Here is a 23250-nt window from a genome sequence, read left to right as displayed (position 1 = left end):
GGGGGGAGGATAAAGAATGGAATAGCTATAGTGGTAGGGGATTCCTTAGTCAGGGGAGCAGACAGGCCTTTCTGCGGCCGCAGATGTGACTCCAGGATGGTATGTTGCCTCCCTGGTGACAGGGTCAAGGATGTCACTGAGCAGCCGCTCTGTGGGGAGAGGATGAACAGCCAGAACGGGTGGTCCACATCGGTACCAATGACATAGGTAGGAAGAGGGATGAGGTCCTGCAGGCAGAGTTTAGGGAGCTAGGAGAGAGATTAAAAAGCAAGACCTCAAAGGTAGTAGTCTCCGGATTACTCCAAGTGCCACGAGCTAGTGAGTACAGAAATAGGAGGATAGAGTAGATGAATACGTGGCTGGAGAGATGGTGGAGGCGGGAGGGCTTTAGTTTCCTGAGGCATTGGGACCGCTTCTGGCGGAGGTGGGAACTGTACAAGCCGGACGGATTGCACCTCAACAGAGCCGGGACCAATATTCTCGCGGGGGGGGGTTTGCTAGTGCTGTTGGGGAGGGTTTAAACTAACTTGGCAGGGGGGTGGGAACCTGAGAGTAGATTCAGCAGGGAGGGGAGAAAAGCTGGAATTAGAAAGCAAAAATAAAGAAAGTGAGTTTGAAGGAGAGAGGAAACAAGCAGGAAAAAAGGGTAATAAAACAAATTTTAAGGCATTTTGTCTAAATGCACGTAGCATTTGTAACAAAATAGATGAATTGACGGCACAAATTAAGACAAATAGTATGATCTGATAGCCATTACAGAGTCGTGGTTGCAAGGTGACCAGGACTGGGAATTAAATATTCAGGGGTATTTGACAATCCGGAAGGACAGACAGAAAAGGAAAAGGAGGTGGGTAGCTCTATTGATAAAGGATGGAATCACTGCCATAGTGAGAAACGGTGTATGCTCAAAGGATCGGGATGTTGAAACAGTTTGGGTGGAGATAAGGAATAATAAGGGGAAAAAGTCACTGGTGGGCAATGAGTGAGGAGGCCACAAAAAATCTGCAAAGGACATAGACAGGCTAAGTGAGTGGGCAAAAATTTGGCAGATGGAGTATAATGTTGGAAAGTGTGAGGAAACTTTAGACCAGTTAGTCTAACATCTGTGGTTGTGAAAATGTTGAAGTCCATTATTAAAGAAGCAGTAGCAGGACATTTGGAAAAGCAAAATTCGATCAGGCAGAGTCAGCATGGATTTATGAAAGGGTTTGACAAATTTGCTGGAGTTCTTTGAGGATGTAACAAACAGGGTATTGGCAAAAATTTTGCAGATTGAGTATAATGTCGGAAAGTGTGAGGTCATCCACTTTGGCAGAAAAAAATCAAAGAGCAAGTTATTATTTAAATGGAGAAAGATTGCAAAGTGCTGCAGTACAGCGGGACCTGGGGGTACATGTGCATGAAACATAGAAACATAGAAACATAGAAAATAGGTGCAGGAGCAGGCCATTCAGCCCTTCTAGCCTGCACCGCCATTCAATGAGTTCATGGCTGAACATGAAACTTCAGTACCCCCTTCCTGCTTTCTCGCCATAACCCTTGATCCCCCGAGTAGTAAGGACTTCATCTAACTCCCTTTTGAATATATTTAGTGAATTGGCGTCAACTACTTTCTGTGGTAGAGAATTCCACAGGTTCACCACTCTCTGGGTGAAGAAGTTTCTCCTCATCTCGGTCCTAAATGGCTTACCCCTTATCCTCAGACTGTGACCCCTGGTTCTGGACTTCCCCAACATTGGGAACATTCTTCCTGCATCTAACCTGTCTAAACCCGTCAGAATTTTAAACGTTTCCATAAGGTACCCTCTCATTCTTCTGAACTCCAGTGAATACAAGCCCAGTTGATCCAGTCTTTCTTGATAGGTCAGTCCCGCCATCCCGGGAATCAGTCTGGTGAATCTTCGCTGCACTCCCTCAATAGCAAGAATGTCCTTCCTCAAGTTAGGAGACCAAAACTGTACACAATACTCCAGGTGTGGCCTCACCAAGGCCTTGTACAACTGTAGCAACACCTCCCTGCCCCTGTATTCAAATCCCCTCGCTATGAAGGCCAACATGCCATTTGCTTTCTTAACCGCCTGCTGTACCTGCATGCTAACCTTCAATGACTGATGTACCATGACACCCAGGTCTCGTTGCACCTTCCCTTTTCCTAATCTGTCACCATTCAGATAATAGTCTGTCTCTCTGTTTTTACCACCAAAGTGGATAACCTCACATTTATCCACATTATACTTCATCTGCCATGCATTTGTCCACTCACCTAACCTATCCAAGTCACTCTGCAGCCTAATAGCATGCTCCTCGCAGCTCACACTGCCACCCAACTTAGTGTCATCCGCAAATTTGGAGATACTGCATTTAATCCCCTCGTCTAAATCATTAATGTACAATGTAAACAGCTGGGGCCCCAGCACAGAACTTTGCGGCACCCCACTAGTCACTGCCTGCCATTCTGAAAAGTACCCGTTCACTCCTACTCTTTGCTTCCTGTCTGACAACCAGTTGTCAATCCACGTCAGCACACTACCCCCAATCCCATGTGCTTTAACTTTGCACATTAATCTCTTGTGTGGGACCTTGTCGAAAGCCTTCTGAAAGTCCAAATATATCACATCAACTGGTTCTCCTTTGTCCACTTTACTGGAAACATCCTCAAAAAATTCCAGAAGATTTGTCAAGCATGATTTCCCTTTCACAAATCCATGCTGACTTGGACCTATCATGTCACCATTTTCCAGATGCACTGCTATGACATCCTTAATAATTGATTCCATCATTTTACCCACTACTGAGGTCAGGCTGACCGGTCTATAATTCCCTGTTTTCTCTCTCTCCCTCCTTTTTTAAAAAGTGGGGTTACATTGGCTACCCTCCACTCCATAGGAACTGATCCAGAGTCAATGGAATGTTGGAAAATGACTGTCAATGCATCCGCTATTTCCAAGGCCACCTCCTTAAGTACTCTGGGATGCAGTCCATCAGGCCCTGGGGATTTATCGGCCTTCAATCCCATCAATTTCCCCAACACAATTTCCCGACTAATAAAGATTTCCCTCAGTTCCCCCTCCTTACTAGACCCTCTGACCCCTTTTATATCCGGAAGGTTGTTTGTATCCTCCTTAGTGAATACCGAACCAAAGTACTTGTTCAATTGGTCTGCCATTTCTTTGTTCCCCGTTATGACTTCGCCTGATTCTGACTGCAGGGGACCTACGTTTGTCTTTACTAACCTTTTTCTCTTTACATACCTATAGAAACTTTTGCAATCCACCTTAATGTTCCCTGCAAGCTTCTTCTCGTACTCCATTTTCCCTGCCCTAATCAAACCCTTTGTCCTCCTCTGCTGAGTTCTAAATTTCTCCCAGTCCCCAGGTTCGCTGCTATTTCTGGCCAATTTGTATGCCACGTCCTTGGCTTTAATAGTATCCCTGATTTCCCTAGATAGCCACGGTTGAGCCACCTTCCCTTTTTTATTTTTACGCCAGACAGGAATATACAATTGTTGTAATTCATCCATGCGGTCTCTAAATGTCTGCCATTGCCCATCCACAGTCAACCCCCTAAGTATCATTCGCCAATCTATCCTAGCCAATTCACGCCTCATACCTTCAAAGTTACCCTTCTTTAAGTTCTGGACCATGGTCACTGAATTTACTGTTTCATTCTCCATCCTAATGCAGAATTCCACCATATTATGGTCACTCTTCCCCAAGGGGCCTCGCACAATGAGATTGCTAATTAATCCTCTCTCATTACACAACACCCAGTCTAAGATGGCCTCCCCCCTAGTTGGTTCCTCAACATATTGGTCTAGAAAACCATCCCTTATGCACTCCAGGAAATCCTCCTCCACCGTATTGCTTCCAGTTTGGCTAGCCCAATCTATGTGCATATTAAAGTCACCCATTATAACTGCTACACCTTTATTGCATGCACCCCTAATTTCCTGTTTGATGCCCTCCCCAACATCCCTATTACTGTTTGGAGGTCTGTACACAACTCCTACTAACGTTTTTTGCCCTTTGGTGTTCTGCATATAGATTCCACATCATCCAAGCTAATGTCTTTCCTAACTATTGCATTAATCTCCTCTTTAACCAGCAATGCTACCCCACCTCCTTTTCCTTTTATTCTATCCTTCCTGAATGTTGAATACCCCTGAATGTTGAGTTCCCAGCCCTGATCATCCTGGAGCCACGTCTCCGTAATCCCAATCACATCATATTTGTTAACATCTATTTGCACAATTAATTCATCCACCTTATTGCGGATACTCCTTGCATTAAGACACAAAGCTTTCAGGCTTGTTTTTTAACACCCTTTGTCCTTTTAGAATTTTGCTGTACAGTGGCCCTTTTTGTTCTTTGCCTTGGGTTTCTCTGCCCTCCACTTTTCCTCATCTCCTTTCTGTCTTTTGCTTTTGCCTCCTTTTTGTTTCCCTCTGTCTCACAGAAGGATAGTACTGAGGTACAGCAAGTGATCAGGAAGGCCAATGGAATCTTGGCCTTTATTGAAAAGGGGATGGAGTATAAAAGCAGGGAAGTCTTGTTACAGCTGTACAGGGTATTGGTGAGGCCACACCTGGAATACTGCGTGTTGTTTTGGTTTCCATATTTACGAAAGGACATGCTTGCTTTGGAGGCAGTTCAGAGAAGGTTCACTAGGTTGATTCCGGGGATGAGAGGTTTGACTTATGAGGAAAGGTTAAGTAGGTTGGGCCTCTACTCATTGGAATTCAAAGAATGTGAGGTGATCTTATCGAAAAGTATAAGATTATGAGGGATCTTGACAAGGTGGATGCAGAGAGCATGTTTCCACTGATAGGGGAGACTAGAACTAGAGAGCATGATCTTAGAATAAGGGGCCGCCCATTTAGAACTGAGATGAGGAGAAATTTATTCTCTGAGGGTTGTGAATCTATGGAATTCGCTGCCTCCGAGAGCTGTGGAAGTTGGGACATTAAATAAATTTAAGACAGAAATAGTGTTTCTTAAATGATAAGGGGATAAGGAGTTATGGGGAGCAGGCAGGGAAGTGGAGCTGAGTCCATGATCAGATCAGCCATGATCTTATTGAACGGCGGAGCAGGCTCGAGGGGCCGTAATGTGGCTTGAGCAATGGTGCAGCAGGGAGGGATTCAAATTCCTGGGGCATTGGAACCGGTTCTGGGGGAGGTGGGACCAGTACAATCCGGACGGTCTGCACCTGGGCAGAATCGGAACCAATGTCCTCGGGGGAGTGTTTGCTAGTGCTGTTGGGGAGGAGTTAAACTAATATGGCAGGGGGATGGGAACCAATGCAGGGAGATAGAGGGAAACAAAAAGGAGGCAAAAACAAAAGACAGAAAGGAGATGAGGAAAAGTGGAGGGCAGAGAAACCCAAGGCAAAGAACAAAAAGGGCCATTGTACAGCAAAATTCTAAAAGGACAGAGGGTGTTAAAAAAACAAGCCTAAAGGCTTTGTGTCTTAATGCAAGGAGTATCCGCAATAAGGTGGATGAATTAACTGTGCAAATAGATGTTAACAAATATGATGTGATTGGGATTACGGAGACGTGGCTCCAGGATGAGCAGGGCTGGGAACTCAACATCCAGGGGTATTCAACATTCAGGAAGGATAGAATAAAAGGAAAAGGAGGTGGGGTAGCATTGCTGGTTAAGGAGGAGATTAATGCAATAGTTAGGAAGGACATTAGCTTGGATGATGTGGAATCTATATGGGTAGAGCTGCAGAACACCAAAGGGCAAAAAACGTTAGTGGGAGTTGTGTACAGACCTCCAAACAGTAGTAGTGATGTTGGGGAGGGCATCAAACAGGAAATTAGGGGTGCGTGCAATAAAGGTGCAGCAGTTATAATGGGTGACTTTAATATGCACATAGATTGGGCTAACCAAACTGGAAGCAATACGGTGGAGGAGGATTTTCTGGAGTGCATAAGGGATGGTTTTTTAGACCAATATGTCGAGGAACCAACTAGGGGGGAGGCCATCTTAGACTGGGTGTTATGTAATGAGAAAGGATTAATTAGCAATCTCGTTGTGCGAGACCCCTTGGGGAAGAGTGACCATAATATGGTGGAATTCTGCATTAGGATGGAGAATGAAACAGTTAATTCAGAGACCATGGTCCAGAACTTAAAGAAGGCTAACTTTGAAGGTATGAGGCGTGAATTGGCTGAGATGGATTGGCGAATGATACTTAAGGGGTTGACTGTGGATGGGCAATGGCAGACATTTAGAGACCGCATGGATGAACTACAACAATTGTACATTCCTGTCTGGCATAGAAATAAAAAAGGGAAGGTGGCTCAACCGTGGCTATCAAGGGAAATCAGGGATAGTATTAAAGCCAAGGAAGTGGCATACAAATTGGCCAGAAATAGCAGCGAACCTGGGGACTGGGAGAAATTTAGAACTCAGCAGAGGAGGACAAAGGGTTTGATTAGGGCAGGGAAAATGGAGTATGAGAAGAAGCTTGCAGGGAACATTAAGACGGATTGCAAAAGTTTCTATAGATATGTAAAGAGAAAAAGGTTAGTAAAGACAAATGTAGGTCCCCTGCAGTCAGAATCAGGGGAAGTCATAACGGGGAACAAAGAAATGGCGGACCAATTGAACAAGTACTTTGGTTCGGTATTCACGAAGGAGGACACGAACAACCTTCCGGTTATAAAAGGGGTCGGGGGGTCTAGTAAGGGTTAGGAACTGAGGGAAATCCTTATTAGCCGGGAAATTGTGTTGGGGAAATTGATGGGATTGAAGGCCGATAAATCCCCAGGGCCTGATGGACTGCATCCCAGAGTACTTAAGGAGGTGGCCTTGGAAATAGTGGATGCGTTGACAGTCATTTTCCAACATTCCATTGACTCTGGATCAGTTCCTATGGAGTGGAGGGTAGCCAATGTAACCCCACTTTTTAAAAAAGGAGGGAGAGAGAAAACAGGGAATTATAGACCGGTCAGCCTGACATCGGTAGTGGGTAAAATGATGGAATCAATTATTAAGGATGTCATAGCAGTGCATTTGGAAAGAGGTGACATGATAGGTCCAAGTCAGCATGGATTTGTGAAAGGGAAATCATGCTTGACAAATCTTCTGGAATTTTTTGAGGATGTTTCCAGTAGAGTGGATAAGGGAGAACCAGTTGATGTCGTATATTTGGACTTTCAGAAGGCGTTCGACAAGGTCCCACACAAGAGATTGATGTGCAAAGTTAGAGCACATGGGATTGGGGGTAGTGTACTGACATGTATTGAGAACTGGTTGTCAGACAGGAAGCAAAGAGTAGGAGTAAATGGGTACTTTTCAGAATGGCAGGCAGTGACTAGTGGGGTACCGCAAGGTTCTGTGCTGGGGCCCCAGCTGTTTACACTGTACATTAATGATTTAGATGAGGGGATTAAATGTAGTATCTCCAAATTTGCGGATGACACTAAGTTGGGTGGCAGTGTGAGCTGCGAGGAGGATGCTGTGAGGCTGCAGAGCGACTTGGATAGGTTAGGTGAGTGGGCAAATGCATGGCAGATGAAGTATAATGTGGATAAATGTGAGGTTATCCACTTTGGTGGTAAAAACAGAGAGACAGACTATTATCTGAATGGTGACAGATTAGGAAAAGGGGAGGTGCAAAGAGATCTGGGTGTCATGGTACATCAGTCATTGAAGGTTGGCATGCAGGTACAGCAGGCGGTTAAGAAAGCAAATGGCATGTTGGCCTTCATAGCAAGGGGATTTGAGTACAGGGGCAGGGAGGTGTTGCTACAGTTGTACAGGGCATTGGTGAGGCCACACCTGGAGTATTGTGTACAGTTTTGGTCTCCTAACCTGAGGAAGGACATTCTTGCTATTGAGGGAGTGCAGCGAAGGTTCACCAGACTGATTCCCGGGATGGCGGGACTGACCTATCAAGAAAGACTGGATCAACTGGGCTTGTATTCACTGGAGTTCAGAAGAATGAGAGGGGACCTCATAGAAACATATAAAATTCTGACGGGGTTAGACAGGTTAGATGCAGGAAGAATGTTCCCAATGTTGGGGAAGTCCAGAACCAGGGGTCACAGTCTAAGGATAAGGGGTAAGCCATTTAGGACCGAGATGCGGAGGAACTTCTTCACCCAGAGAGTGGTGAACCTGTGGAATTCTCTACCACAGAAAGTTGTTGAGGCCAATTCACTAAATATATTCAAAAAGGAGTTAGATGAGGTCCTTACTGCTAGGGGGATCAAGGGGTATGGCGAGAAAGCAGGAATGGGGTACTGAAGTTGAATGTTCAGCCATGAACTCATTGAATGGCGGTGCAGGCTAGAAGGGCCGAATGGCCTACTCCTGCACCTATTTTCTATGTTTCTATGTTTCTATGTAAGGCCGACTCCTGTTCTTATTTCTTATGTTCTTATGTTCTTATGAGTGGTAATCTGACGAAGCAGATCATCCGCCGGTTATACAACTCATCCGATTTTAATTCTCTTGGTGGGCGATAATGGGTCACCAGATTACTGCCCGTGCAGTGAAGATGAAAATTTATCAGAAAAGGAACCTATGCCAAAGAGTTCAGTGGGCACCACAGCCAGACTGGCATAAACCAAATCCGAAGGATCCGGCATACATACATGGCAATGACATGAGGAACTGTGAAGCCCAACCGCTATGAGCATGTAATTTAAGCTGGCACCCCAGTGCAGTACTGAGGGATTGTTGTTGCCAGATGAGATGTTAAAGTTGAGTCTTTTTCTGCCAGTTGAAGTGGACATTAAAGATCTCATGGCACTAATCAAAGAAGAATTCTTCTGGTGTCCTGGTAAACATTTCTCACGCAACCAAATAAGATTAACTGGTCATTTATTTCATTACTTTTTGTGAGATATTATTGTGTGTAATATTCTTGCTGTGTTTTGCCCATATAACAACAACCGCTGTTATTCATTGTGAAGAGTTGTGCGAGATATATCAATTCAAGTCTTTCTTTGTAGGTCCACTGAAGGAGAACAATTTTAACCTGTCCTGCTGAGCAGAAACACAGCATGTGAGGGGTTTAAATCTTGCGAGTGTACTTACTGACCTGATGCCTGGCACCATTTTAATTGCCAGGTTTCTGGCAGTGGTGGGCCACCCACCACAGACAGATACAGGCCTTATCAATATTTCAGTGTCAGGGCCCGGTGATGTAATTTGGACCCTGATGTGATTTTAACTGCCGATCGCAGCAGTGACACCAATGCCAAAGCCGCTGGTGAAAACTGGCAGCAAACAGGAGCGGGGCCAGATGAGGCTTACAAAAGCAAGTAGTTTTAATTTTTTTAGGTTTCCTTGTGGGTTGGGAGAAGTAGGAGTGCTCCTCCGGGCCCCAGAAGGAAACCTTGGACCTCCCTTCCCCAGGCTTCCCTCCCTCAATCACGATCGCCTCTGGTCCCTCACCACTTCCCTCATACCAGAGACTATTCCCTTCAGGCCCCAGTGGTGATCTCCTGTCATGTGAAATCCTGCTCCCGGCCACCTTGTCATTCCTGCGTGAGGCTGCACTGCTACATAGTACTGAGGCCAATCAGCCAGGCCTCGCTCCAATTTCTTATTCTAGGTGCACCGTACATGTCAACCTGTCTCACGCACTGGTCCCGCTCCAGGTTAAAATTGCCCCCGATATCTTTGCAGTATTTTAGTATAATTATTATAAGTAATGTGGTAAATTAGTTCATGGAACTATATTCTTGTTGTTTCATTACTTGTGTTCATTCTAATTAATTTTGCAATGACTTACAATTGCTTAGGGTAGACCTGGAGGAAAGGGAGATCCTGGCTTAACAGTAAGTAACTGTTATTTTCACACAATTTTATAATTATTTATTTATCAAAAGGCGTTTGACAAAGTACCACATAATAGACTTATTAGTAAAATTAAAAGCCATGGGATTAATGGGGCAGTGACAGCGTGGGTATGAAATTGTCTAAGGGACAGAAAGCAGAGAGTATTAGTGAACGGTTGTTTTTCAGACCCTCATAGAATAGACTAGAATCATACAGCACAGAAGAAAGCCATTCAGCCCATAGTGCCTGTGACGGCATTTTTAAAGGGCTATCCAATTAATCGCACTCCTCCCACCCCCCCCCCCCCCACTCTATCCCCAGAGTCCTGCAAAATTTTTCTTGTTCAAGTATTTATCCAATTCCATTTTGAAACATTGAAACATAGAAAATAGAAGCAGTAGTAGGCCATTTGGCCCTTCGAGCCTGCACCGCCATTCAATATGATCATGGCTGATCCTCTATCTCAACACCATATTCCCGCTTTCTCCCCATTTGTGTCTTTTGTGTCTAGAAATCTATTTATCTCCTTCTTAAATATATTCAGTGACTTGGCCTTCACAGCCTTCTATGGTAGAGAATTCCACAGGTTCACTACCCTCTGAGTGAAGAAATTTCTCCTCATCTCATTCCTAAATTTCCTACCCCATATCCTGAGACCGTGACCCCTTGTTCTAGACTTCCCAGCCAGGGGAAACATCCTCCCCACATCCAGTCTGTCAAACTCTGTCAGAATTTTATACGTTTCAATGAGATCCCCTCTCATTCTAGTGAATACAGGCCTAGTCGACCCAATCTCTCCTCATGTGACAGTCCTGCCATTCCAGAAATCAGTCTGGTGAACCTTCGCTGCACTCCCTCTATATATCCTTTCTTAGGTAAGGAGATCAAAACTGCACACAATACTCCAGGTGTGATCTCACCAAGGCCCTGTATAACTGTAGTAAGACATCTTTGCTCCTGTACTCAAATCCTCTTGCAATGAAGGCCAACATACCATTTGCCTTCCTAACTGCTTGCTGCACCTGTATGTTTGCTTTCAATGACTGGTGTACAAGGACATCCAGGTCCTTTTGTACATTGACATTTCCCAAGTTATCACCATTTAAATAATACTTTGACTTTATGTTTTTCCTACCAAAGTGGATAACTTCACATTTATCCACTGCATCTGCCATGTGTTTGCTCACTCGCTCAACCGATCTAAATTGCCTTGCAGCGTCTTTGCATCCTCCTCACAACTCACAGTCCCACCTAGTTTTGTGTCATCAGCAAACTTGAAAATATTACATTTGGTTCCCTAATCCAAATCATTTAGATATATTGGCCCCAAGTTTCAACATGATTTGCTCCTGATTTTTAGGAGCAACTGGTGTAGAACGGAGTATCTTAGAAATCGGAATTCTCGCCATTTAGTTTGCTCCAGTTCTAGTCAGTTAGAACAGTTTCACTTTGGAACAGAATTTTTTTTCAAAAGGGGGCGTGTCCAGCTACTTACGCCTGTTTTCAAAGTTTCGTCAGTGAAAACTTACTCCAAACTAACTTAGAATGGAGTAAGTGAAGATTTTTGTACGCTCGAAAAAACCTTGTCTACAGGCGTAGGTTACAAATCAGGCTACAAATCAGGCGTAGGGAATGGGGGAGGGGGGGTTTAAAGGGAAGTTTACAAACATTAAACACTTCAGTTTTACAAATAAAGAGCCATCATCAATAATAAATAATAAAAACATCAATAAATCAACCAATAAATCAATCAAAAAAAATTAATAAGAAATAAAAAAAAAAATTTTCAATCAATAAATAAAACATTTTCTACTTACCGACTGCAGCACCGGGAGCCCTCCAACAGTGTGCTGGGATGCCCCCCACTGTGTCTCTGTCAGTGTCTCTATCTCTCTGTCTGTCTATGTGTGTGTCTCTCATTCTCTGTCTGTCAGTGTCTGTGTTTCTGACAGCGAGGGGGGGGGAGCAGAGGGAGGGGGAAGGGGGAGAAGGAGAAGGGGGGAAAGGAGAGGGGGGAAAGGAGAGGGGGGGAAGGAGATGGGGGGAAGGAGATGGGGGGAAGGAGATGGGGGGGAAAGGAGATGGGGGGGGGAGGAGAAGGAGAAAGGGGAGGGAGGCTGAACGGGCCGGGTCCACGACTCCGGGCAGGGCCCGTCCCCAGCACCAGATTTACATGTAGGTGGCGTTGGGTCGGGTCGGGGGGAGCGCGGGTCGGGGGGGTGGTGGGAGGGAGGTCGGTTCGGTTCAGGGGGAGGGAGGGAGAGAGAGGTCAAGTCGGGGGGGGGCGGGGGGAAGCAGGAGTCAGGTCGGTGTCGGGTCCGGTCCGGAGGCGGGGGGGGGGGTGGTGGGGGGAGCGTGAGTCGGGTCGGGTCCAGTCCGGGGGGTCGGGTCGGGTCCGGGGGGGGGGGGGGGGGGGAAGCGGGAGTCGGGTCAGGGTTGGGTCCCGTCCGATGGGGGGGGGGGGGCAGTGAGCAGGAGTCGGGTCCGGTCCGGAGGCGGGAAGCGGGTGTCGAGTCAGGTCGGGAGGAAGCAGGAGCTGGCCGTGGGAGGAGCCTTATTCACGCATCCCCAGTGAGGCCATTCGGCCAGGGCTAGGGGCTGCGTGCTTTGGCCCCTCCCACAGTTTTGGGCGCCTGGAGCTACTGCACATGCGCGCCCACTGTAGCGCGCATGTGCAGAGGTCCCGGCACTGTTTTCAGCGCAGGGACCTAGCTCCGCCCCCTACATCTCCTGCTGCGCTGCGCCCAGCTCCAGAGGGCTTGCAGGGAGCTGGAGAATCTGGAAGTTTTTTTTAGGCGCACTTTGTGGCGCGAAAAACGGGCGTCCAGGTCGAGACTGCGCCGTTCTAGGCGCGGCTCGAAACTTGGGCCCATTGTGTATAGCTGGGGCCTAAGCACTGATCCCTGCGGTACCCCACTAGTCACTGCCTGCCACCCTGAAAAAGAACCATTTATTCCTACTCTCTGTTTCCTGTCAATTAACCAATTTTCAATCCATGCCAGTATATTACCCCCAATCCTATGTGCTTTAATTTTGCACACTAACCTCTTATGTGGGACTTTATCAAAGGCCTTCTGAAAATCCAAATACACGACATCCACTGGTTCTCCCTTATCTATTCTATCAGTTACATCCTCAAAAAACTCCAGTAGATTTGTCAAACACGATTTTCCTTTCATAAATCCATGTTGACTTTGTCTAATCCCATTGATATTTTCTAAGTGTCCCGTTATCACATCCTTTAAAATAGACTCCAGCATTTTCCCCACTACTGATGTTAGGCTAACCGATCTGTAGTTCCCTGTTTTCTCTCTCCCTCCTTTTATAAATAGTGGGGTTACATTTGCCACCGTCCAATCTGCAGGAACTGTTCCATAATCTATAGAATTTTGGAAGATGACAACCAATGCATCCACTATTTCCATGGCTACCTCTTTTAGTACTCTGGGATGCAGATTATCAGGCCCTGGGAATTTATCGGCTTTCAGTCCCATTAGTTTCTCCAACACTATTTTCTTACTAATAATCATTTCCTTTCATTCCTCTTGCTCACTAGACCCTTGGTTCTCTTGCATTTCTGGGACATTATTTGTGTCCTCTTCCGTGGAGACAGAACCGAAGTATTTATTTAATTGTTCGGCCATTTCCTTGTTCCCCATTATAAATTCTCCCGTTTCTGACTATAAAGGACCTACATTTGTCTTCACTAATCTTTTTCTTTTTACAGTCAGTTTTTATGTTCCTTGCAAGTTTACTCTCTATTTTCCCCTCATAATCAATCACTTGGTCTTTTTTTGCTGAATTCTAAACTGCTCTCAATCCTCAGGTTTGCTAATTTTTCTGGCTACTTTGTATGACTCCTCTTTGGATCTAATACTATCTTTAATTTCTTTTGTTAGCCATGGTTGGGCCACTTTTCCTTTTGTGTTTTTGCGCTAGAAAGGAGTGTATGTTACAATTCATGCATTCGTTCCTTAAATGTTAGCCATTGCCTATCCACCTCCATACCTTTTAATGAATCTTCCCAATCTATCATAGCCAATTCATTTCTCATACCTTCGTAGTTTCCTTTGTTTAGATTTAGGACCCTAGTTTCGGATTGGACTACTTCACTTTCCATCTTAATAAAGAATTCAATCATGTTATGGTCACTCTTCCCTAAAGGACCCCGCACAACAAGATTATTAATTAACCTCTTCTCATTGCACAATACCCAATCTATGATAGCTTGTTCCCTAGTAGGTTCCTCAATGTACTGGTCTAAAAAACCATCTCGTAAACACTCCAGGAAGTCATTATTACTAATTTGGTTTGGCCAGTCTAAATGTAGATTAAAGTCACCTACAATTACTGTAGTACCCTTGTTACATGCATCTCTAATTTCCTGTTTGATGCCATCCCATACATTACCACAACTCCCACCAAAATGTTCTGCCCCTTCGTGCTCCTTAACTCCATCCAGACTGATTCTACATCTTGATTTTCTGAGCCAGTATCCATTCTCACTATTGCTCTGATTTCATGTTTTACTAACAACGCCACACCACCTGTTCCTTTTTGCCTGTCCTTCCTAAATATCGAATATCCTTGGATATTCAGTTCCCAACCCTGATCACCCTGCAACCATGTCTCCATAATTGCAAACATATCGTATCCGTTTACATCTATTTGCACTGTTAATGCTTTGTGCATTCAGATACAATGCTTTTAGATTTGTCTTTTTAACATTATTAGACATCTTAACATTATTTTGTACTATAGCCCTATTTATCCTATTGCTATTTTTTCCTTATCTGCACTCTTTTGTTTGTATGCTCTGTCCCTTCCTGACCTAATCTGGTTATCCTTACCATAATCACTTTCCTGCATTGCTTCCTTTTCTTTTCTCTTTAGTATTCTAGATTTCTCTCCACTGGAACCCCCCCACCATTTAATTTAAAGCCCTGTCTATCTCCCTAGTTATTCAGTTCACTAGAACTCTGGTCCCAGCATAGTTCAGGTGTAGACCGTCCCCACGGAACAGCTCTCTCTTTCCCGAGTATTGGTGCCAGTGCCCCACGAATCGAAACCCATTTCTGCCACACCAAACTCTGAGCCATGCATTCATCTCCATGATTCTATTGACCCTATGCCAATTTGCTCGTGGCTCAGGTAATAATGAAGAGATTGTTACCTTTGTGGTTCTGCTTTTCAATTGATCTAGCATCGGTTGCCATTTGCAGAAGAGGGTTCCAAACTTCTGCCACCCTTTGTGTGTAGAAGTGTTTCCTAACTTCACTCCTGAAAGGTTTGGCTCCAATTTTAGACTACGTCCCCTAGTCTTAGAATCCCCAACCAGTGGAAATAGTTTATCTCTATCTACCATATCAGTTCCCCTTAATATCCTGAAAACTTCGATCAAGTCACTCCTTAACCTTCTAAATTCCAGAGAATACAACCCTAATTTGCGTAATTTAACCTTTCGAGTCTGGGTATCATCTGGTAAATTTATGCTGCACTCCCTCCAAGGCCAATACAGGTTGAACCTCCCTTATCTGGAACCCTCGGGACCTGGCCTGTTCTGGATAAGTGATTTTTCCGGTTAAGGGGTAGTCACGTTAAATTGGATGGTACAGGTACTGAGCAAGGGGATATCGGAGCTGGCTAGCTTGGGGCTGGGAGTGCAGCAGAGAGATCATGTGGAGGGGCGGTGGATTGCGGGGTCAGGCCAGCGATTGCGGGAGTCAGCAGCGAGAAAGGGCTTCAATTTGTTCATGTCGGAGTTCTGTGCATGTGCTACCCGATGACCGGGAATGGTTCTGGACAAAGGGTGGCTCTGGATAAGGGAGTTCTGGATAAGGGAGGTTCAACCTGTATATCCTTCCTAATGTGTGAAAGAAGAGAAGGCCAGGGACAGACAGGCTGCAGGCACTTGGGGTAGACGGGGAAACAACAAAATTACTATAGGGAGTGAGCCCAGTGGTCTAAGAGTATGGAAAGGGAGAATGGTGGCCCAAGGCCCATGTACTGATGGCGAGGCCAGCCACAGGACTTGGGCGTGCTGAAGACAGTGAAGGGAAGTGGGAGTACTCTGCTGGCATGTCACTCTCTTCATCCATGGATAAAAGGAAGCCAGCCAAAAGAAGGGAACCAGGTATCTGTGCATGTGGTGCCTTGCGTGTGTTGTTCAAGTTAGGCCGCAGGTGGGCAGGACGGCCTTGAAGTATTGAGGAAGCCTGTCTCTGCGATCAGGCACTTTCACCGTATCCAGTAATTTTGACACCAATATTTATATTAACCCAATAAAGCTTAATTTCAGGCTGGTAGTGGTTTAGGTGCTGCATTCTGTAATCTGATGGAGTTTATATTTACCTGCACAAGTTCATTCTGTCTGTTTTCCTCTGGGATCTTCTCCAAAAGTGAAGTAATATCGAGCTCCACATTACGTTCCAGAACTGATTTGAACCATGTGCTTTGATTGGAGGAAAGTATGCAATGGTGTTCCCCAGAGGTCGGTATTAAGACCATTGCTATTTTTGATATATATTAATGACCTGGACATGGGTACACAGGACATAATTTCAAAGGTTGTAGATGACACAAAACTCAGAAATGTAGTAAACAATGAGGAGATAGTAACAGCCTTCAGGAGGACATAGACAGACTGATGAAATGGGCAGATGAAATTTAATGCAGATAAGTGAAGTGTTACATTTTGATAGGAATAATGAGGAGAGGCAATATAAATTTTAAAGGGGCTGCAGGAACAGAGAGACCTGGAGTGCATGTACACAAATCTTTGAAGGTGGCAGGACAAGTTGAGAAGGCAATTAAAAAAGTGTATGGGATCCTTGGCTTTATGAATAGAGGCGTAGAGTACAAAGGCAAGGACCTTGTGCGAAACTTTTATCAAACATTAGTTAGGCCTCGGCTGGAGTATTGTGTTCAATTCTGGGCACCACACGTTACCAAAAATGGTAGGGAACTAAGGGTCTAATGAGGAAGGAACCTGAGGCTAAGAGGTTGAGGGTGATGGTGACTTTGGCAGCCACTGGTAAGGCATGACCATCAGGTCCTCTGGGCAGCAGGTCTTGCTCCAGCAAGCTGCTAATGTCTGCAATGACCTGGCACGATAGCCTGAGCCTCCTTTGGCACTGCTGCTTTGTCATGTTGAGGAAGCTCCTCCTCTGCCTGTATACCCTGTGTTGGGGGTATTGCCTCCGGTATGGTGCATCCTCTGTCCTGTAGAACATCAGGTCATTAAGGAGAAGGATGGTGGTGCTGTTTTTGCTGCTGCTGGTGTCCCTGGTGCTGCTGGTGTTGGGGCTCATTGTGGTCCGATTCTGAGGACCAAGGTGAGACAGTATAAATGGCATCCATGCTGATGTAATAGATGGCAGGTCAAGTGGAGTTCAGAGAATCAATGGTATGATAGGTAGTAGCAATGAGGTAAGAGTGCTTTCCTAATCTGCAGAAAAGACTTGCAAACTGTAGACATCTAAATCTGTGCTGAAAATGCACTCAACAGTAGCACTTCCCTTAGGAAAGTAAGCAGTTGGCAGTATTTATTGTGTTTTTCATGCTCTGCAGTAATGACCTTGCTCAGTGGCCACTAAACTGCTGCCTCAGGTTGACAAATGTGATTACCGAGTTGCGTGATTCCTGTGGTCATGCAGTGAAATTCAAAAGGTCTGATTAAAATCACGGTTAAGGGTCTGACAACAAGGTAATAATGATCTAAATTAGGTCGCCTGCCTCTACCGTTCGAGTCCATGCCGCGCTGGCAAACATGCCCGAGTTAAAGGTGTGAGGAGGCAGGATGACGGCGCTTTCCTGACATGCTCTGATTTATTTCCACTTTTCCAAGCACGGCAGCGGGAAAATTCCGGCCCATATCTTTTCTGTATTGTGGTGACCAGAACTGTGTGCAGTACTCTAGCTGTGGCCTAACTAATGTTTTATACAGTTCAAGCATAACCTCCCTGCTATTACATTCTTTGCTTCGATTAATAAAGAAAAGCATTCCATATGCCTTCTTAACCACCTTATCTACCTGTCCTGATACCTTCAGAGATCTGTGGACATGCACTCCAAGGTCCCTCTGTTCCTCTACACTTCTCAGTATCATACCAGTTATTTTTTATTCCCTTGCCTTGTTAGCCCTCCCCAAATGCATTACCTCACACTTCTCTGATTGCATTCCATTTGCCACGACCTGACCAGTCCATCGATATTGTCCTGCAGTCTACAGCTTTCTTCCTCATGATCAACCACATGGCCAACTTTTGTATCGTCTGCAAACTTCTTAATCATGTCCCCTTCAGTGAAGTCTATATACCACATTATATTAAGCTGCTTTATTTCAGTGAGTGAATATACAGCACAATAGTTATGTTCAGATGAACTTAGTTCATCCAGTATAACTTGTGTTCACATAATAATATAAAATAATGATTATACTATATTTCCCCACAACCGCAGATCATATTTGACTTCAACAAAAGTATTTTTAACAAGCCCCTCTGCATTCTAACCTTCTTGCAGCCTTTGCTGAACTTGACTGACGTTGTGACCTTTGCTGCAGCTGAGTTACCTGTCCTTTTATCTCTCTCTGGACATGCCTGTCAGAACCTGTCAAACACCCTGAGTGGTGCCCGGGACCAGAGACTTCATAGACAGTCCCTCGAAACGAGGATGACTTGCTTCCACGCCAAAAAAGGATCAGTTCACAGGTGTTTCAATGAAGGACCTAATATTCCAGGTCCCGAACTACGTCTTGAAGAATGGAAGATGCCTGTGCGTGGATTTTTTTAACATGTGGTGACTGTTGCACACCAGCCACCACACGGGCTTGACAGAGCCAGGTCTTGGTCCAGTGGCAAGGGTTAACCAAGACGACTAGAGACCAGCTCTGCTGCACGGACTTAGTGCGCACACATATCGCAGTGTGGGCTGGCCCGTGCTGCCCCTGGGCCCTCGCCAACAGAGGTGGGACCATCGCGGCTGACGCCTACTTTCTCTGGACTGTGGGGTCTCTGCTAGCTCAGCCCAAACAGGGAACCAGACCCAGGGGCCTCGCCGATCTGTACCACACCAGGCCGTGCGTTCACACCACAGAGCCGCCGGGCACCCACGGCGGAAGCCTTGTCACACAATATTTACCTGCCCGTCGCTCTGTCCCATCAGATAATGGTTGAAGTACTTGCCGCTGGCACCGTGGGGTTTGAGAACCATCTCTTGGGTAAATTTCCACAGTACTCACAGTCCCGCAATTATCCCAACATAATGAATTGCTGTTCACAGTCTTTGCTGAAAACAATTAATTAGCATATTAATCACCTATCATCTGAGTGCCTTTTTTTAAACTTGTGTGAATACACTTTGCTTTGAAACACAACATTTAAAAGTATTTTTTTCCAAATCCTTTTTGTGGAACAATAATCAAAATATAATGAAAAATGATAATGACTTTATGTATTCAGCTTTTTTTTTGGATGACATGCTCATCAAGTGAAGGGGTGTTGGTACTACATAATAAAAAGTTTTCTTGCTTTCCACATCTGTTGTCAGCGTTAAATACTCCCAAATGAGGTATAGCACTGATGCAGATTAAAATACAATCCACTCTACCCCCATTGTATAGCTCAACAATGAAATATATTGCTGGAGGGCACCAAGTGCATGCTACACCCCACCTATAAGTATTTAATGTTATAAGTGCGTAGAAAGAAAATAAATATTCCGTTTCCCAGAATCATCATTCTTCATTTTCATTATCACTAAATTCATCAATTGCATTTTTTTTAATGGTTCAAGGATTAACTGTGAATATTTATACATCTTGGAACTTCCCATGTACAGTTTTCCAACAATATTAACAGGTGTCAGAACAGAAATTGTGTTTAAAAAAAAATCATCACTTCAAAAAGGTTCGATTCATGGCATATATTTACACGCATGCCTGATTTTTAACAAAAGAAAATACTGTAAATATATTCATTATTTTCATATTTCTTTTGCAAAAATATAATTAGAGGGAGGACATCATCAGAATGATAAAGGAAATCTGTGGTAAGTTACCTGTCATCTTCTGGCCTACTAATTATTTTATGTTTTCATAATACTATCGTAAGTATTTATAGTTGGTAAAACCATGCAACAAAGATGAGCCTTTCCAGGTGACTAAATAGAAACTTAAGATTTTGTTCCAGATTTTACTTCAAATCCAAAAGTAGATTCAATTTTTAAAATTCTTCTTGTGTGCCTAAAAAGATTTTTGAACTGCAGTTATGATAATGTATTCAATGTATGGTCAATATCTACTACAGGGTATCTAAATTGTTGCCTAACTTTCAGCAATGATGGAGTTTTTATGGAAGTTGTTGAATGTGTACATTAGTCGGTTATTTCTAAAAGCACCATCCTAATTATCAACAATTCTGGTTTACTCTTTTAATATTTTAAATATAACTTTGATATGTTAACAGTTTTTAAATAGTATCCAGTCATGTTTAGTCAATGCATTATTTCATTTTTTTTCTTAACAGGTTGTGGAATTAAATGTAAAGAAAGACCAATGGAACTTGTCTTTGTGATTGATAGCTCAGAAAGTGTGGGACCAGATAACTTTGAAATCATAAAAGATTTTGTCACTGCGCTTGTTGACAAAGTATTAGTTGGTAGAAATGCCACCCGAATTGGTCTTGTACTCTACAGCTTGGAAGTACGATTAGAGTTTGGTCTAAGCCGATATTTGACACAGCAAGATGTCAAACAGGCAATTAGGAAAATGCTATATATGGGAGAAGGCACGTACACAGGAACTGCTATCCGCAAAGCAACACAGGAGGGATTCTATGGAGCTCGGCCTGGTGTGAAGAAAGTTGCCATAGTATTAACAGATGGACAGGCAGACAGAAGGGAGACTGTTAAACTTGATGTTGCTGTACGCGAGGCTCATGCTGCAAATATTGAGATGTTTGCAATCGGCATTGTAAATACCACAGACCCAACCCAAGCTGAATTTTTACGTGAACTGAACCTAATTGCTTCAGATCCTGATATCGAACACATGTACCTCATTGATGATTTCAATACTCTTGCAGGTTTGTGCCATGTCTGTTCTATCACTACTTGATGCTTTTTCCAACTATAAAGGTACTAAGAAAAAACTTTACTTTGTGCACACTTAGATGGAAACAAGCTAAATAGAGCAAATTATTGCCTAGCTAAGAAATTAACAGTAATTAGGCTGTAGTAATGGACTCCCAAACTGGAGATCAAGCATGGACCTTAGCTTCAGTTGCATTAGAGCTATTATGAGCCCGTTTCTCTCATCTTTGCCAGGTCAGTTATGTACATTTGCAAAACTTAGAGAAGGTCCCTCTTACATCACTCAAACACATCTCCTAATTGATCAACCATCAAGTGGCATTTGTAGAGAGGTCAAAAAATTGGATGATCTTGACTTCCAGCCAATATGGATAATATGATTGGAGGGGGATAACTTGAGCAAAGCAAGGAGGATAAATTAAGATGTAGGGGAAGTTAATTTATTAAAATATACTATACTAACTGTTGTTAATATATTTCTCCATTTGTAATTACTTCAAGTTTTTAATGTTATTAAAATTGTTAGTTTTAGGTATTTGCTAGATGAGTTAGCTTTAAGTCTTGGTCAAGTCACTGGGTGGGAAAACTCGCCAAATTGGGCTTTTTCCTCAGGGAACAGAAAACTGAATGGTCAGTTATCCTATTTGTGTGTTCTTCAATTGCCCAGTCATGGAGTAATGTGGCTATTGCTGCAATTATGGATGTGGGCTGTGCTTGCTGATAGGTACTGTTACAGGGTTAGGTGGTTTTCATGAAATTAGGGATAGTGTTAATTCCAAGGAAGAGGCATATAAATTGGCCAGAAAAAGCAGCAAACCTGAGGACTGGGAGAAATTTAAAATTCAGCAGAGGAGGACAAAGGGTTTAATTAGGAGGGGGAAAATAGAGTATGAGAGGAAGCTTACTGGGAACATAAAAGCTGACTGCAAAAGCTTCTATAAATATGTGAAGAGAAAAAGATTAGTGAAGACAAACATAGGTCCCTTGCAGTCAGAATCAGGTGAATTTATAATGGGGAACAAAGAAATGGCAGACCAATTGAACAAATACTTTGGTTCTGTCTTCTCGAAGGAAGACACAAATATCCTTCCGGAAATACTAGGAGAACGAGGGTCTAGCGAGAAGGAGGAACTGAAGGAAATCCTTATTAGTCAGAAAATTGTGTTAGGGAAATTGATGGGATTGAAGGTCGATAAATCCCCAGGGCCTGATAGTCTGCATCCTAGAGTGCTTAAGGAAGTGGCGCTAGAAATAGTGGATGCATGGTGATCATTTTCCAACAGTCTGTCAACTCTGGATCAGTTCCTATGGACTAGAGGGTAGCTAATGTAACATCACTCTTTAAAAAAGGAGTGAGAAAATGGGTAATTATAGAGCGGTTAGCCTGACATCAGTAGCAGCGCATTTGGAAAGCAGTGACAGGCTTGGTCCAAGTCAGCATGGATTTATGAAAGGGAAATCATGCTTGATAAATCTTCTAGAATTTTTTGAGGATGTAACTAGTAGAGTGGACAAGGGAGAACCAGTGGATGTGGTGTATTTGGACTTTCAATAGGCTTTTGACAAGCTCCCACACAAGAGATTGGTGTGCAAAATTAAAGCAAATGGTATTGGGGATAATGTATTGATGTGATAGAGAACTGGTTGGCAGACAGGAAGCAGAGTCGGGATAAACAGGTCCTTTACAGAATGGCAGGCAGTGACTAATGGGGTGCCGCAGGGCTCAGTACTGGGACCCCAGCTATTTATAATATACATAAATGATTTAGATAAAGGAATTGAGAGTAATATCTCCAAGTTTGCAGATGACACTCAACTGGGCGGTGGTGTGAGCTGTGAGGAGATGCTAAGAGGCTGCAGGGTGACTTGGACAGGTTAGGTGAGTGGGCAAATGCATGGCAGATGCAGTATAATGTGGATAAATGTGAGGTTACCCACTTTGGTGGCAAAAACATGAAGGCAAAATATTATCTGAACGGCGGCAGATTAGGAAAAGGGGAAGTACAACGAGACCTGGGTGTCATGGTACATCAGTCATTGAAGGTTGGCATGCAGGTGCAGCAGGCAGTGAAGGCAAATGGCATGTTGGCCTTCATAGCTCGGGGATTTAAGTATAGGAGCAGGGAGGTCTTACTGCAGCTGTACAGGGTCTTGGTGAGGCCTCACCTGGAATATTGTGTTCAGTTTTGGTCTCCTAATCTGAGGAAGGACATTCTTGCTATTGAGGGAGTGCAGTGAAGGTTCGCCAAACTGATTCCTGGGATGGCAGGACTGACATATGAGGAGAGACTGGATCGACTGGGCCTATATTCACTGGAGTTTAGAAGAATGAGAGGGAATCTCATAGAAACATATA

At 44.1% G+C, this 23250-nt stretch overlaps 1 protein-coding gene and 1 long non-coding RNA gene across 4 annotated transcripts in view; one reads left to right on the top strand and one right to left on the bottom strand.

Annotated features, from left to right (window-relative positions):
- Nucleotides 1–23250, bottom strand: part of LOC139259840 (uncharacterized) — a 49663-nt gene that overhangs the window by 4057 nt on the left and 22356 nt on the right. Inside the window, exons 3-4 of one of the 3 annotated variants that reach the window (XR_011592665.1) lie at nucleotides 18945–19091; nucleotides 16155–16336 (exon numbers count right to left, since the gene is read on the bottom strand). The exons of 1 other annotated variant lie outside the window; for it this stretch is intronic. This is a non-coding gene — a long non-coding RNA (uncharacterized lncRNA). The remainder of the gene's footprint in view (nucleotides 1–16154; nucleotides 16337–18944; nucleotides 19092–23250) is intronic. One more of the 3 variants, XR_011592666.1, reaches the window with a different exon arrangement.
- Nucleotides 1–23250, top strand: part of col28a2a (collagen, type XXVIII, alpha 2a) — a 205003-nt gene that overhangs the window by 173323 nt on the left and 8430 nt on the right. The window contains exons 29-31 of the mRNA XM_070875706.1: nucleotides 9767–9802; nucleotides 19817–19853; nucleotides 20330–20887. Of these exons, the coding sequence (XP_070731807.1) occupies nucleotides 9767–9802; nucleotides 19817–19853; nucleotides 20330–20887 (631 nt within the window). The remainder of the gene's footprint in view (nucleotides 1–9766; nucleotides 9803–19816; nucleotides 19854–20329; nucleotides 20888–23250) is intronic.

This window comes from Pristiophorus japonicus, chromosome 3 (assembly GCF_044704955.1).
Source record: "Pristiophorus japonicus isolate sPriJap1 chromosome 3, sPriJap1.hap1, whole genome shotgun sequence".
Taxonomy (NCBI): Eukaryota; Metazoa; Chordata; class Chondrichthyes; family Pristiophoridae; genus Pristiophorus; species Pristiophorus japonicus.
Note: the sequence above shows the minus strand (reverse complement) of the source record. Positions and strands in the feature narration are given on the sequence as shown.